At 46.5% G+C, this 16317-nt stretch overlaps 1 protein-coding gene across 1 annotated transcript in view; it reads left to right on the plus strand.

Moving 5' to 3' along the window:
* mrpl48 (mitochondrial ribosomal protein L48) overlaps positions 1–16317 on the plus strand; it is a 67651-nt gene that overhangs the window by 1601 nt on the left and 49733 nt on the right. Inside the window, exon 2 of the mRNA XM_070891591.1 lies at positions 1707–1762. Coding sequence (XP_070747692.1) covers positions 1707–1762 — 56 coding nt within the window. The remainder of the gene's footprint in view (positions 1–1706; positions 1763–16317) is intronic.

A 16317-nucleotide genomic window follows, 5' to 3' on the forward strand; every position in this document is an offset into this window, starting at 1 on the left:
TGGCCTCAATAATAATTTGTAATAAAAAAATTCAACCAGGGTTCCTGCTCTTAATTGCTATATAGAACTTTGCTGTCAGTGTATTTTAATGATGGATGAGCACCGGAGTGGACTTGATTGTGATGATAGCCAGAATTGAATAGGCTGTTGACTCACGTATAAATAATGGACACTTGATTGAGGTACTGGGGGTCACTGTTGCCCATGGGTCTCCACGCCAGCAAGGAATTAATATCTTCCGGAGAGAAAGTAGCAAGGAAAGAAAACTCACTCTTCTCGTTTAACTTTTTTTTTCCATTTCATACTAACTGATTACATTTTTTTAGGAGGTAACAAGGAGGGTTGATGAAGGCAAAGTGTATGATGTAGTGTATATGGATTTTAGCAAAGCTTTTGATAAGGTCCCACATGGCAGACTGGACACAAAAGTAAAAGCCTATGGGATCCAAATTTGGCTCAGAGCCAGGAAGCAAAGGGTAATGATTGATGGATGTTTTTGCAACTGGAAGGATGTATCCAGTGGGGTTCCGCAGGGCTCAGTACTAGTTCCTTTGCTTTTTGTGGTATACATCAATGATCTAGATATGAATATTGGGGGTATGATTAAGAAATTTGCAGATGATACAAAAATAGGCTGTGTGATAAGAAGAAAGCTGTGGACTGCAGGAAAATATCAATCAACTGGTCAGGTGGGAAGAACAGTGGTAAATTGAATTTAATCCAAAGAAGTGTAAGGTAATACATTTGGGGAGGGCTAACAAGGAAAGGGAATACACATTAAGTGGTAGGATACTGAGAAGTGTAGAGGAACAAAGGGACCTTGGAGTGCATGTCCACAGATCCTTGAAAGTAGCAGGCCAGGTAGATAAGGTGGTAGGGCATACAGAATGCTTGCCTTTATTAGCTGAGGCATAGAATACAAGAGCAGAGGGGTTATGCTTGAACTGTTTAAAACGCTGGTTAGGCCACAGCTGGAGTACTGCGTGCAGTTCTGGTCACCGCATTACAGGAAGGACGTGATTGCACTGGAGAGGGTACAGAGGAGATTAGCAAGGATGTTGTCGGGAATGGAGAATCTAAGCTATGAGGACAGATTGAATAGGCTGGATTTGTTTTCATTTGAACAGAGGAAGCTGAGAGGAGACCTCATTGAGCTGTATAAAATTATGAGGGGCCGAGATATAGTGGATAGAAAAGGCCTATTTTCCTTAGCAGAGGGGTCAACAACCAGAGGACGTAAATTTAATGTAAACGGCAGAAGGTTTAGAGGGGATTTGAGGGGAACTTTTTTCACACAGAGGGTTGTGGGGGTCTGGAACTCACTGCCTGAAAGGGTGGTAGAGGCAGAAACCCTTACCACATTTTAAAGGACTTGGATGTGCACCTGAAGTGCTGTAACCTGCAGGGTTATGGACCTAGAGCGGGAAGTGGAATTAGGCTGGATAGCTTCTTGTTGGCCAGCACGATGGGCTGAAATGACCTCCTCCTGTGCTGTAAACTTCTATGATTCTATGATCTTATTGAATGACGAAGCAGGCTTGAGGGGCAAAATGGCTTACTCCTGCTCCTATTTCTTATGTTCTTATGATGCCACCAAACTGTGGCTGGTTAATTGTAATAAGTGCAGTTGGTTTCAGATTTATAAGGCAGTTAAACTTTTGATTTCACTGCATTTCTCACCATATAATTTCGCACCTTGCTTGCAGATCCTGTGTGTAAGAACTGAAACACTCTTAAACCAAGCTGCTGCTACAGTCTTCAGGTAGGGATTGTGAAGTGGGGGTGTGAAACCCATAATTTACCAATTTGTTCTAAAATAGTATCACCTTTGTTATGTTTCTCCCCCCCCCCCCACCCCCTCCCCCTTCACCTGGAACTTATTTTTATTTTACTACTGAATAAGAAAACTTGTTTGTTCAATTAACATAATAAATAGGAGCAGGAGTAGGCCATTTGGCCCTTCAAGCCTGCTCCACCATTCAGCAAGATCATGGCTGATCTTCTACCTCAACTCCACTTTCCCTCGCTATTCCCATATTCCTTGATTCCCCTATGTCCAAAAATCTATCAATCTCATTCTTGAATATACTCAACGACTGAGCATCCCACAGCTCTCTGTGGTAGAAAATTCCAAAGATTCACAACCTACTAAATGAAGAAATTTCTCCCCCTCTCTGTGCTAAGCTGACCCCTTATCCTGAGACTATGACCCCTAGTTCTAGAATTTCCAATGTCAAATCAGGCTCTCCTTTTTAGAAGAGCTTATCTTTTTTGATAATGACGCAACTCCATAATTGTGCAAGTTTTATATAGAAACATAGAAAATAGGTGCAGGAGTAGGCCATTCGGCCCTTCTAGCCTGCACTGCCATTCAATGAGCTCATGGCTGAACATGCAACTTCAGTACCCCATTCCTGCTTTCTTGCCATACCCCTTGATCCCCCTAGTAGTAAGGACTTCATCTAACTCCTTTTTGAATATATTTAGTGAATTGGCCTCAACAACTTTCTGTGGTAGAAAATTCCACAGGTTCACCACTCTCTGGGTGAAGAAGTTTCTCCTCATCTCGGTCCTAAATGGCTTACCCCTTATCCTTAGACTGTGACCCCTGGTCCTGGACTTCCCCAATATTGGGAACATTCTTCCTGCATCTAACCTGTCTAAACCCGTCAGAACTTTATGTGGTAAACGTTGCTGCACTTGGGCTCTATTTATTTGCTCTGGGATTAACAAGAACCAGTAGCACTGAGTAGAGAACAGTGTTAATTTTTAACCAATCTATTTGCACACTTTGATCTTTGCAATAAGGGATTTTTTTTAATCTTTAAAAAGAATCATGTTTGAAATGGAATGTTTGGTAAGTGACCTATTTTTCCAGTGTGTTTAATGTCAAACACCTATTCACTTCTACCCAGCACTTTTTAGATTAAAGAATAATGTTTTTGTTTAATATTCAAGTTTTGAAATAAAACAGTTTCATTCGAGAGGTTTTTTAGTGGACAAGATCCACTACAAGATGGGCAGATGGAAGGAGTATCAGTGGGAGAGCATTTTTGTGGTAGTGATCATAATTCAGTTAGTTTTAGCATAACTATGGATGAGGACAAAGATAAAATAGGAGTAAAGGTTCTAAATTGGGGGAAGGCTAATTTTGCTAGGTTGAGAAGTGATTTAGCAAAAGTGGACTGGAGACAGTTACTTGAAGGTAAACGTCAGAGCAATAGGAGGCATTCATGAGGGAGAAACATGGAGTTCAGGATATAGATGTTCCCACAAAGAAAAAGGGTAGAACTGCCAAATTAAGAGCCCCCTGGATGACAAGGTGCATACAGGGTAAGATAAGGCAAAAAAGGGAAGCTTATATCAGATATCGAGAGCTCAATACTGCAGAAAGTCTGGAAGAGTATAGAAAGTGTAGGGGTGAAGCTAAGAAGGAAATTAAGAAAGCAAAAAGAGGCATGAAAAAATACTGGCAAGTAGAATCAAAGAAAACCCAAACATGTTTTATAATTACATAAAGAGCAAGAGGATAATTAAGGAAAGAGTATGGCCTATTAGGGACCAAAATGGTGATTTATGTGTGGAGGCAGAGGATGTGGATAAGGTACTGAACCAATACTTTGCAGCTGTCTCCAAAAGAGGGGGATGATGCCAACGTTGAAGTTAAGGAGGAAGAGAGTGAAATATTGGATGGGATAAACATGGTAGGGGAGGAAGTTTTAAGGGATTCAGCATCTTTGAAAGTAGATAAATTGCCAGCACCGGATGAAATATATACTAGGCTATTAAAAGAAGCAAGGGAGGAATTTGCAGAGGCTCTGACCATCATTTTCCAATCCTCCTGGCGACAGGAGTTGGGCCAGAGGATTGGAGAACTGCTAACGTTGTACCATTGTTTAAAAAGGGAGGAAGGGGTAAACCGAGTAATTACAGGCCAGTTAGTTTAACCTCGGTGGTGGGCAAATTATTGGAATCAATTCTGAGGGACAGTATAAACCTTCATTTAGAAAGACACAGATTATAATCAAGGACAGTCAGCATGGATATGTTAATACGGATTCTTTTTCCCTCAATCTGTTTCAGCGAATACACTGATGCGAACACCTTCTTGCCTTTTCTGTAAAAGACCTTTATTGAAGATTCTCCGGCCGGGACTTGTCAAGACAAAGGAACACTCTCAATCAGAGCCAGTTTACCTTCCTCTGGACAAGCCCTTTTTCAGCGCGAAACAACAACAGTTATACATTTTCAAAACAGAATACATTTGATTAGCATTTGGTCTATCCAATCCCTTTCTGCCTCCCCCCCCCCCCCCCCCCCCCCCCCCCGAGTACGTCCAATGGCAGGCAAGAAAGTCTCCCAATTAGGGCTGGTGTCAGGGTCAGGTTAGTTATAGCTTCGCTACACTGTCTTCCCTTATCAGTAAAGAACCCAATTAGTTTCCCTTCCTCCTTATCAGTAAAAGCCATTACTTTTCCCCTCCTATCTAGGATTGCTTTCTTTCTTTGTGCCGCCTTGCGTCTTTCTCATGACCCGTGTTTAATCTCAACCTCAACTCTTGGTAACCCCTTTTTTTTCTGTCGATTCTGCAGTTGTCTGCATCTTGACATTTCTTTAGCTATTTTCCCATGATTCCCTATCTCCATCCTTTTGCCACATTCTCTATGCATCTACCACATTCGCAACCCTTCTTTACACATTCTCAGATATGTTAAGGGAAGATCGTGTCTGACTAACTTGATTGACTTTTTTGAGAAGGTAACAAGGAGGGTCGATGAGGTGACTGCAGTTGTTGTAGTCTACATGGATTTTAGCAAGGTTTTTAACAAGGTCCCATATGGCAGGGTGATCAAAAAAGTAAAAGCCCATGGGATCCAAGGGAGAGTGGCAAATTGGCTCTGAGGTAGGAAGCAAAGAGTAATGGTGAACAGGCGTTTTTGCGACTGGAAAGCTGTTTCCAGTGAGGTTCCACAGGGCTCAGTACTTGGTCCTTTGTTTTTTGTTGTCTATATTAATGATTTAGGCTTAAATGTAGGGGGCACGATAAAGACGTTTGCAAATGATACAAAAATTAGCCGTGTGGTTGACAATGAGGAGGAAAGCTTTAGACTGCAGGAGGATATCGATGAACTGGTTAGCTGGACAGGAAAGTGGAAAATGGAACTCAATCCAGAAAAGTGAGGTAATGCATTTGGGGAGGGACAACGAGGCAAGGGATTACACAATATATGGGAGGATACTGAGAGGTGTGGAGAAACAGAGGCTTTGCTCTGCAAAAGCTTCTATAGTTATGTAAAGAGAAAAAGATTAGTGAAGACAAACGTAGGTCCCTTGCAGTCGGACTCAGGTGAAATTATAATGGGGAACAAAGAAATGGCAGACCAATTGAACAAATACTTTGGTTCTGACTTCACAAAGGAAGACACAAATAACGTTCCGGAGGTACTAAGGGACCGAGGGTCTAGTGAGAAGGAGGAACTGAAGGATACCCTTATTAGACGGGAAATTGTGTTGGGGAAATTGATGGGATTGAAGGCTGATAAATCCCTGAGACCTGATTGTCTGCATCCCAGAGTACTTAGGGAAGTGGCCCTAGAAATAGTGGATGCATTGGTGATCATTTGCCAACAGTCTATCGATTCTGGAGCAGTTCCTATGGACTGGAGGGTAGCTAATGTAACACCACTTTTTAGAAAAGGAGGGAGAGAGAAAACAGGTAATTATAGACCGCTTAGCCTGACATTAATAGTGGGGAAAATATTGGAATCAATTATTAAGGATGAAATAGCAGCGCATTTGCAGAGCAGTGACAGGATCGGTCCAAGTCAGCATGGATTTATGAAAGGGAAATCATGCTTGACAAATCTTCTGGAATTTTTTGAGGATGTAACTAACTAGTAGAGTGGACAAGGGAGAACCAGTGGATGTGGTGTATTTGGACTTTCAAAAGGCCTTTGACAAGGTCCACATAAGAGATTGATGTGAAAAATCAAAGCACATGGTATTGGGGGTAATGTACTGGTGTGGATAGAGAATTCGTTGGCAGACAGAAAGCAGAGAGTCGGGATAAACAGGTCCTTTTCGGAATGGGAGGCAGTGACTAGTGGAGTGCCGCAGGGATCGGTGCAGGGACCCCAGCTCTTTACAATATTAATTAATGATTTGGATGAAGGAATTGAGTGTAATATCTCCAAGTTTGCAGATGACACTAAACTGGGTGGCGGTGTGAGCTGCGAGGAGGATGCTAAGAGGCTGCAGGGTGATTTGGACAGGTTAGGTGAGTGGGCAAATGCATGGCAGATGCAGTATAATGTAGATAAATGTGAGGTTATCCACTTTGGTGGCAAAAACACGAAGGCAGAATATAATCTGAACGGCGGCAGATTAGGAAAAGGGGAGGTGCAACGAGACCTGGGTGTCATGGTTCATCCGTCATTGAAAGTTGGTATGCAGATGCAGCGGTGAAGAAGGCAAATGTTATGTTGGCCTTCATAGCTAGTGGATTGGAGTATAGGAGCAGAGAGGTCTTACTGCAATTGTACAGGGGCTTGGTGAGGCCTCACCTGGAATATTGTGTTCAGTTTTGGTCTCCTAATCTGAGGAAGGGAGTGCAGCGAAGGTTCACCAGACTGATTCCATGGATGGCTGGACTGACATATGAGGAGAGACTGGATCAACTGGGCCTTTATACACTGGAGTTTAGAAGGATGAGAGGGGATCTCATAGAAACGTATAAGATTCTGACAGGATGGGACAGGTTAGATGCGGGAAGAATGTTCCCGATGTTGTGGTAGTCCAGAACCACGGGACACAGTCTTAGGATAAGGGGTAGGCCATTTAGGACTGAGGTGAGGAGAAACTTCTTCACGCAGAGAGTTGTTAACCTGTGGAATTCCCTGTCGCAGAGAGTTGTTCATGCCAGTTCATTGGATATATTCAAGAAAGAGTTCGATATGGCCCTTACAGCTAAAGGGATCAAGGGGTATGGAGAGAAAGCAGGAAAGGGGTACTGAGGTGAATGATCAGCCATGATCTTATTGAATGGTGGTGCAGGCTCGAAGGGCCGAATGGCCTACTCCTACACCTATTTTCTATGTTTCTTTGACCTTGGAGTGTATGTCCACAGATCCTTAAAGATAGCAGGAAAGGTTGATAAGGTCATTAAAAAAAGCAAACGGATTTTTTTTTTTTATTCGTTCATGGGATGTGGGTGTAGCTGGTAAGGCCGGCATTTATTGCCCATCCCTAATTGCCCTTGAAAAGATGTTGGTGAGCCTCCACCTTGAACTGCTGCAGTCCGTGTGGTGAAGGTACTCCCACAGTGCTATTAGGGAGGGAGTGCCAGGATTTTGAACGATGATGAAGGAACTGCAATGCATTTCCAAGTTAGGATGGTGTGTGACGAAGGGGGACGTGCAGGTGGTAGTGTTCCCATGTGCCTGCTGCCCTTGTCCTTCTAGGTGGTAGAAGTCGCGAGTTTGGGAGGTGCTGTTGAAGAAGCCTTGGTGACTTGCTGCAGTGCATCTTGTAGATGGTACACACTGCAGCCACAGTGCACTGATGGTGGAGGGAGTGACTGTTTAAGGTGGTGGATGGGGTGATAATCAAGCAGGTGCTTTGCCCTGGATGGTGTCGAGCTTCTATAGTGTTGTTGGAGCTGCACTCATCCAGGCAAGTGGAGAGCATTCCATCACACTTGTGACTTGTGCTTATAGATGGTGGAAAGGCTTTGGGGAGTCAGGAGATGAAACACTCGCCACAGAATACCCAGCTTCTGACCTGCTTTTGTTGCCACAGTATTTATGTGGCTGGTCCAGTTAAGTTTCTGGTCAATGGTAACCCCCCCCCCCGCCGATGTTGATGGTGGGAGATTTGGCGATGGTAATGCTGTTGAATGTCAAGGGGCGGTGGTTAGACTCTTGTTGTTGGAGATAGTCGTTGCCTGGCACTTGTGTGGCGCAAATGTTACTTGCCACTTATCAGCCCAAGCCTGAATGTCGTCCAAGTCTTGCTGCATGCGGGCATGGACTGATTCGTTATCTGAGGAGTTGTGAATGGCACTGAACACTGTGCAGTCATCAGCGAACATACCCACTTCTGACCTTGCGATGGATGGAAGCTCATTGGCGAAGCAGCTGAAGATGGTTGTGCCGAGGACACTGCCCTGAGGAACTCCTGCAGCAATATCCTGGAGCTGTGATGATTGACCTCCAACCACCACAACCATCTTCCTTTGTGCTAGGTATGACTCCAGCCAATGGAGAGGTTTCCCCCTGATTCCCATTGACTTCAGTTTTACTAGGGCTCCTTGATGCCACACTCGGTCAAATATTGCCTTGATGTCAAGTTCAGTCACTCTCACCTCACCTCCTCCTCTGGAATTCAGCTCTTTTGTCCATGTTTGGACCAAGGCAGTAATGACGTTTGGAGCCGAGCGGTCCTGGCGGAACCCAAACTGGGCATCGGTGAGCATGTTATTGGTGCGTAAATGCCACATGATAACACTGTTGTCGACACCTTCCATCACTTTGCTGATGATTCAGAGTAGATTGGCTGGATTGGATTTAAGAACATAAGAACATAAGAAATAGGAGCAGGAGAAGACCATACAGCCCCTCGAGCCTGTTCTGCCATTTAATATGATCATGCTGATCCGATCATGGACTCGGGTCCACTTCCCTGCCTTCTCTCCATAACCCTTATTCCCTTATCGTTTAAGAAACTGTCTATTTCTGTCTTAAATTTATTCAATGTCCCAACTCTCTGAGACAGCGAGTTCCACAGATTCACAACCCTCAGAGAAGAAATTTCTCCTCATCTCAGTTTTAAATGGGCATCCCCTTATTCTAAGATTATGCCCTCTAGTTTTAGTCTCCCCTATCAGTGGAAACATCCTCTCTTCATCCACCTTGTCAAACCCCCTCATAATCTTGTACGTTTCGATAAGATCACCTCTCATTCTTCTGAATTCCAATGAGTAGAGGCCCAACCTACTCAACCTTTCCTCCATAAGTCAACCCCCTCATCTCTGGAATCAACCTTGTGAACCTTCTCTGAACTGCCTCCAAAGCAAGTATATCCTTTCGTAAATATGGAAACCAAAACTGCACACAGTATTCCAGGTGTGCCCTCACCAATACCCTGTACAACTGTAGCAAGACTTCCCTGCTTTTATACTCCATCCCCTTTGCAATAAAGGCCAAGATTCCATTGGCCTTCCTGATCACTTGCTGTAACTGCATACTAACCTTTTGTGTTTCATGCACAAGTACCCCCAGGTCCCGCTGTAGTGCAGCACTTTGCAATCTTTCTCCAATTAAATAATTACTTGCTCTTTGATTTTTTTCTGCCAAAGTGCATGACCTCACATTTTCCAACATTATACTCCATCTGCCAAATTTTTGCATGTTGTCGGATAGATGCCAGTGTTGGAGCTGTACTGGAACAGCTTGGCTAGAGGTGTGACTGGTTCTGGAGCACAAGTCTTCAGCACAACAGCCAGGATGTTGTCGAGGCCCGTAGCCTTTGCTGTGTCCAGTGTGCTCAGCCGTTTCTTTATATCACGTGGAGTGAATCGAATTGGCCGAAGACTGGCTTCTGTGATGGTAGGGACCTCAGGAGGCCAGTGTGGATCATTCACTCGGCACTTCTGGCTAAAGATGGTTGTAAACGCCTCAACCGTGTCTTTTTGCACCCACCTGCTGGGCTCTGCCATTATTGAGGATGGGGATATTCATGGAGCTTCCTTCTCCCGTTAGTTGTTTAATGGTCCACCACCATTCACAACTGGATGTGGCAGGACTACAGAGCCTTAGTCTGATCCGTTGGTTGTGGGATCGCTAAGCTTTTTAACATGCATGTAGTCCTGTGTTGCAGATTCCCCAGGTTGGCACCTCATTTTTGGTACGCCTGGCATGCTCTTCTACACTCTTCTTTGAACCAGGGTTGCTCCCCTGGCTTGATAGTAATGGTAGAGTGAAGGATATGCTGGGCCATGAGGTTACAATTGTGGTAGGATACAATTCTTTTGCTGCTGATGGCCCACAGCACATCATAGGTGCCTAGTTTTGAGCTGCTTGATCTTTTCTGAATCTATCACATTTAGCACGGTGGTAGTGCCACACAACACGATGGAAGGTGTCCTCAGTGTGAAGACGGGGCTTGGTCTCCACAATGACTGTGCGGTGGTCACTGCTACCAATGCTGTCATGAACAGATGCATCTGTGACAGGTAGATTGGTGAGGACGAGGTCAAGTAGGTTTTATACTTGTGTCGGTTCTCTCGCCACCTGCTACAGGCCCAGTCTGGCAGCTATGTTCTTCAGGGCTTGTTCAGTAGTGGTGCTACCGAGCCACTCTTGCTGGTGGACATTGAAGTCCCCCACCCAGAGTACATTCAGTGCCCTTGCTACTCAGTGCTTTTTCCAAGTGGTGTTCAACATGGAGGAGTACTAATGCATCAGCTGAGGGAGAGCGGTAGGAGGTAATCAGCAGAAGGTCTCCTTGCCCATGCTTGAAGCCATGAGATTTCACAGAGTCCGGATTCAATGTTGAGTACTCCCAAGGCCACTCCCTCTCTCCCGTATACCACTGTGCTGTCACCCCTGGTGGATCTGTCCTGCCGGTGGGACAGGACATACCCAGGGATGGTGATGGAGGAGTCTGGGACATTGGCTGGAAGGTATGATTCTGTGAGTATGACTATGTCAGGCTGTTGCTTAACTAATCTGCGGGACAGCTGTCCCAATTCTTTCCTTTATTAGTCAAGGCATAGAATGCAAGAGCAAGGAAGTTATGCTAGAACTGTATATAACACTAGTTAGGCCACAGCTTGAGTACTGCATGCAGTTCTGGTCACCACATTGGTAGCAGTGACCACCGCACAGTCATTGTAGAGACCAAGTATGGTGAATATTACCACACAGAAGGAGGCCATTTGGCCCTTCGTCTCGCAGTCAGTCGAAAAAGAGCTACTTAGCCTAATCGCACCTTCCAGCACTAGGTCCGTAGCCCTGTAGGTGACGGCTCTTTCATAGACATCACAGGCAGTCCCTCGGAATCGAGGAGGACTTGCATCCACTCCCTAAGTGAGTTCTTTGATGGCTGAACAGTCTGATACGGGAGCCTCAAACCCTGTTGCAGGTGGGACAGACATTCGTCGAGGGAAGGGGTCGGTGAGGCTGGTTTGCCACATGCTCCTTCCGCTGCCTGTGCTTGGCCTCTTCATGCTCTTTGTGTTGAGACTCGAAGAGCTCAACGTCCTCCCAGATGCACTTTCTCCACCTCGTGCGGTCTGTGGCTAGGGTCTCCCAGGTGTCAGTGGTGATGTCGCACTTTACCAGGGTGACTTTGAGGGTGTCCTTATAACGTTTCCACTGTCCTCCTTTGGCTTATTTATCATGAAGGAGCTCCGCATAAAGCATTTGCTTAGGGAATCTCGTATCTGGCATGCGTACTATGTGGCCTGCCCAGCGAAGGTGATCGAGTGTGGTCTGTGCTTCAATACTGGGGATGTTAGCCTGGCCGAGGACACTGATGTTGGTGCGCCTGCCCTCCCAGGAGATTTGCAGGATCTTGCAGAGACATCGTTGGTGATATATCTCCAGCGACTTGAGGTGCCTTCTGTACATCGTCCATGCCTCAGATCCATACAGGAGGGCGGGTATTACTACAGCCCTTAGACCATGAGCTTGGTGGTAGATTTGAGGGCCTGGTCTTCAAACACCCTTTTCCGCAGGTGGCTGAAGGCTGCGCTGGCGCACTGGAGGCGATGTTGAATCTCCGCATCAATGTCTGCCTTTGTTGATAAGAGGCTCCCGAGATATGGGAAATGGTCCACATTGTCCAGGGCCACGCCGTGGATCTTGATGATTGGAGGGCAGTGCTGTGAGGCGATGACAGGCTGGTGAAGGACCTTTGTCTTACGGATGTTAAGCGCAAGGCCCATGCTTTCATATGCCTTAGTGAATACATTGACTATATCCTGGAGTTCAGCTTCTGAAAGTGCACAGACGCAGGCATCGTCCACATACTGCAGCTCAACGACAGAGGTTGGAGTGATCTTGGACCTGTCCTGGAGGCGGCGTAAGTTAAACAGCTTCCCACTGGTTCTGTAGTTTAGTTCCACTCCAGCAAAGAGCTTGTTGATTGTGAGGTGGAGCATGGCGGCGAGGAAGATTGAGAAGAGGGTTGGGGCGATGACGCAGCCCTGTTTGACCTCGGTCTGGACGTGGATTGGGTCTGTAATGGATCCGTTGGTAAGGATCATGGCCTGCATGTCATCGTGAAGCAGGCGAAGGATGTTGACAAACTCTTGGGGGTATCCAAAATGGAGGAGGACGCTCCATAGACCCTCACAGTTGACAGTGTCAAAGGCCTTTGTAAGATTGAAAAAGGTCATGTATAAGGGCTGGCGCTGCTCCCTGCATTTTTCCTGCAATTGTTGCGCTGCAAAGATCATGTCTGTTGTGCCCCGCAGGGGACGAAATCCGCATTGTGATTCCGTGAGGAGCTCCTTGGCCACGGGGAGAAGACGATTGAGGAGAACTTGAGCAACAACTTTCCCAGTGGCTGAAAGCAGGGAGATTCCTCTGTAGTTGCTGCAGTCGGACTTGTCCCCCTTTTAAAAAATGGTCACAATCACTGCATCTCTGAGATCTCCCGGCATGCTCTCCTCCCTCAAAATGAGCCGACGGTTATTTAAGTGCATATCCAAGTACTTTTTAAATGTGATGAGGGTTTCTGCCTCCACCATCCTTTCAGGCAGTGCGTTCCGGACCCCCACCACCCTCTGGATGAAACATTTTTCCTCATCTCCCCTCGAATCTTTCTACCAACTACTTTAATGCAGCTGGTTATTGACCCCTCTGCTAAGGGAAATAGATCCATCCTATCCACTCTATCTAGGCCCCTCATAATTTTATACACTTAATTAAATCTCCCCTCAGCCGCCTCTGTTCCAAGGAAAACAATCCCAGCCGATCCAATCTTTTCTCTCAGCTACAATTTTTCAGACCTGGCAACATCCTCGTAAATCTCCTCTACCCTTTCTAGTGCAATCACATCCTTCCTGTAAAATATGCACCAGAATCACTTATTTATTGAATTACATAGAAACATAGAAAATAGGTGCAGGAGGAAGCCATTCGGCCCTTCGAGCCTGCACCACATTCAATAAGATCTTGGCCGATCATTCACCTCTGTACCCCTTTCCTGCTTTCTCTCCATACCCCTTGATCCCTTTAGCCGTAAGGGCCATATCTAACTCCCTCTTGAATATATCCAACGAACTGGTATCAACAACTCTCGACAGTAGGGAATTCCACAGGTTAACAACTCTCTTGACTGAAGAAGTTTCTCCTCATCTCGGTCCTAAATGGCTTACTCCTTAGACTGTGAGCCCTGGTTCTGGACTTCCCCAACATCGGGAACATTCTTCCTGCATTTAACCTGTCCAGTCCAGTCAGAATTTTATGTTTCTATGAGATCCCCTCTCATCCTTCTAAACTCCAGTGAATACAGGCTCAGTCGATCCAGTCTCTCCTCATATGTCAGTCCTGCCATCCCGGGAATCAGTCTGGTGAACCTTCGCTGCAATCCCTCAATAGCAAGAACGTCCTTCCTCAGATTAAGAGACCAAAACTGAACACAATATTCCAGGTGAGGCTTCACCAAGGCCCTGTACAACTGCAGTAAGACCTCCCTGCTCCTATACTCAAATCCCCTAGCTATGAAGGCCAACATACCATTTGCCTTTATCACCGTCTGCTGTACCTGCATGCCAACTTTCAATGACTGATGTACCATGACACCCAGGTCTTGTTGCACCTCCCCTTTTCCTAATCTGCCGTCATTCAGATAATATTCTGCCTTCGTGTTTTTGCCACCAAAGTGGAAACCTCACATTTATCCACATTATACTGCATCTGCTATGCATTTGCCCACTCACCTAACCTGTCCAAGTCACCCTGCAGCCTCTTAGCATCCTCCTCACAACTCACACTGCCACCCAGCTTAGTGTCATCTGCAAACTTGGAGATATTACTCAATTCCTTCACCTAAATCATTAATGTATATTGTAAATAGCTCGGGTCCCAGCACTGAGCCCTGCGGCACCCCACCAGTTACTGCCTGCCATTCTGAAAAGGACCTGTTAATCCCGACTCTCTGCTTCCTGTCTGCCAACCAGTTCTCTATCCACGTCAATACTTTACCCCCAATACCATGTGTTTTAATTTTGCACACCAATCTCTTGTGTGGGACCTTGTCAAAGGTCTTTTGAAAGTCCAAATACACCACATCCACTGGTTCTCCCTTGTCCACTCTACTAGTTACATCCTCAAAAAATTCGAGAAGATTTGTCAAGCATGATTTCCCTTTCATAAATCCATGCTGACTTGGACCGATCTTGTCACTGCTTTCCAAATGCGCTGCTATTTCATCTTTAATAATTGATTCCAACATTTTTCCCACTACTGATGTCAGGCTAACCAGTCTATAATTACCCGTTTTCTCTCTCCCTCCTTTTTTAAAAAGTGGTGTTACATCAGCTACCCTCCAGTCCATAGGAACTGCTCCAGAGTCGGTAGACTGTTGAAAAATGATCACTAATGCATCCACTATTTCTAGGGCCACTTCCTTAAGTACTCTCGGATGCAGACCATCAGACCCCGGAGATTTATCGGCCTTCAATCCCATCAATTTTCCTAACTCAATTTCATAAGAACATAAGAATTAGGAACGGGAGTAGGCCATCTAGCCCCTCGAGCCTGCTCCGCCATTCAACAAGATCATGGCTGATCTGGCCGTGGACTCAGCTCCCCATAACCCTTAATTCCCTTATTGGTTAAAAATCTATCTATCTGTGATTTGAATACATTCAATGAGCTAGCCTCAACTGCATCCTTGGGAAGAGAATTCCACAGATTCACAACCCTCTGGGAGAAGAAATTCCTTCTTAACTCTTAAATTGGCTCCCCCGTATTTTGAGGCTGTGCCCCCTAGTTCTAGTCTTCCCGACCAGTGGAAACAACCTCTCTGCCTTGATCTTGTCTATCCCTTTCATTATTTTGAATGTTTCTATAAGATCACCCCTCATCCTTCTGAACTCCAACGAGTAAAGACCCAGTCTGCTCAATCTATCATCATAAGGTAACCCTCTCATCTCCGGAATCAGCCTAGTGAATCGTCTCTGTACCCCCTTCAAAGCTAGTATATCCTTCCTTAAGTAAGGTGACCAAAACTGCACGCAGTACTCCAGGTGCCGCCTCACTAATACCCTATACAGTTGCAGCAGACCTCCCTGCTTTTGTACTCCATCCCTCTCGCAATGAAGGCCAACATTCCATTCGCCTTCCTGATCACCTGCTGCACCTGCAAACTAACTTTTTTGGGATTCATGCACAAGGAGGCGAACTGGCAGGAGCTGGAGGCCAAGGTCGCCGCTCGCCTAGGGCGCTGGACAGGACTGCTCCGAGTGCTGTCCTACAGGGGTCGAGCGCTAGTCATAAACCAGCTGGTGGCCGCAATGTTGTGGTACCGGCTGGTCACTTTGACCCCTCCCCCTGCGTTTGTCGCCAAGATACAGAAGAAGCTGGTGGACTTCTTCTGGAACAACAGGAAGCACTGGGTCTCTGCCGCGGTCCTGAGTCTCCCGCTTGAGGAGGGCGGTCAGTCGTTGGTGTGCGTCAGCGCCCAGCTCGCGACTTTCCGTCTTCAGACCCTGCAGAGATACCTTTACGTCGAGCCCCCTCCTAGGTGGTGTGCTCTGGCGAGGTATTTCTTCCGCCAGCAGCTCGACCTCAATTATGACACGCAGCTCCTGTTTGTGAACTTGGGGGGTGCCAGGACCGCCCTCCGGGAGCTGCCTGTCTTTTACAGGGAACTCATCAGGGTCTGGAACAAAGTCTCCACCAAGCGCAGCTCTCCGCCGGCTGGAGTGGCGGCCGTCCTGCAGGAACCGCTGCTCGGGAATCCGTACCTCCACGGCCGAGGTTTTATGTGGCGGTCGGAAGAGAGGGCTGTGGCTGGTGAGGTGACCAGGGTCAGGGACCTGCTCGATGGCGGAGGAGCGGGCTGGATGGCGCCAGACACGCTGGCGCGGCGCCTAAATTCTGCCAACGTCCGCCACGCGGCCGATGCCATCGAGTCGCTAAAAACAGCTCTGGGCCCTGACTCCGTTAGGTGTATCGAGGAGGCTCAAGCACGTGGGGAGATCCCGTCCGAACTGACCCCCGTCCGGACGGAATTCCTCATCGGCGCCAAACCCCGGAACCTCCCTCGGGGGCCGGCGCCTCACAACTTGAGCCGCCTCGGGGA

Source organism: Pristiophorus japonicus, chromosome 10 (genome assembly GCF_044704955.1).
Source record: "Pristiophorus japonicus isolate sPriJap1 chromosome 10, sPriJap1.hap1, whole genome shotgun sequence".
NCBI classification, from domain to species: Eukaryota; Metazoa; Chordata; class Chondrichthyes; family Pristiophoridae; genus Pristiophorus; species Pristiophorus japonicus.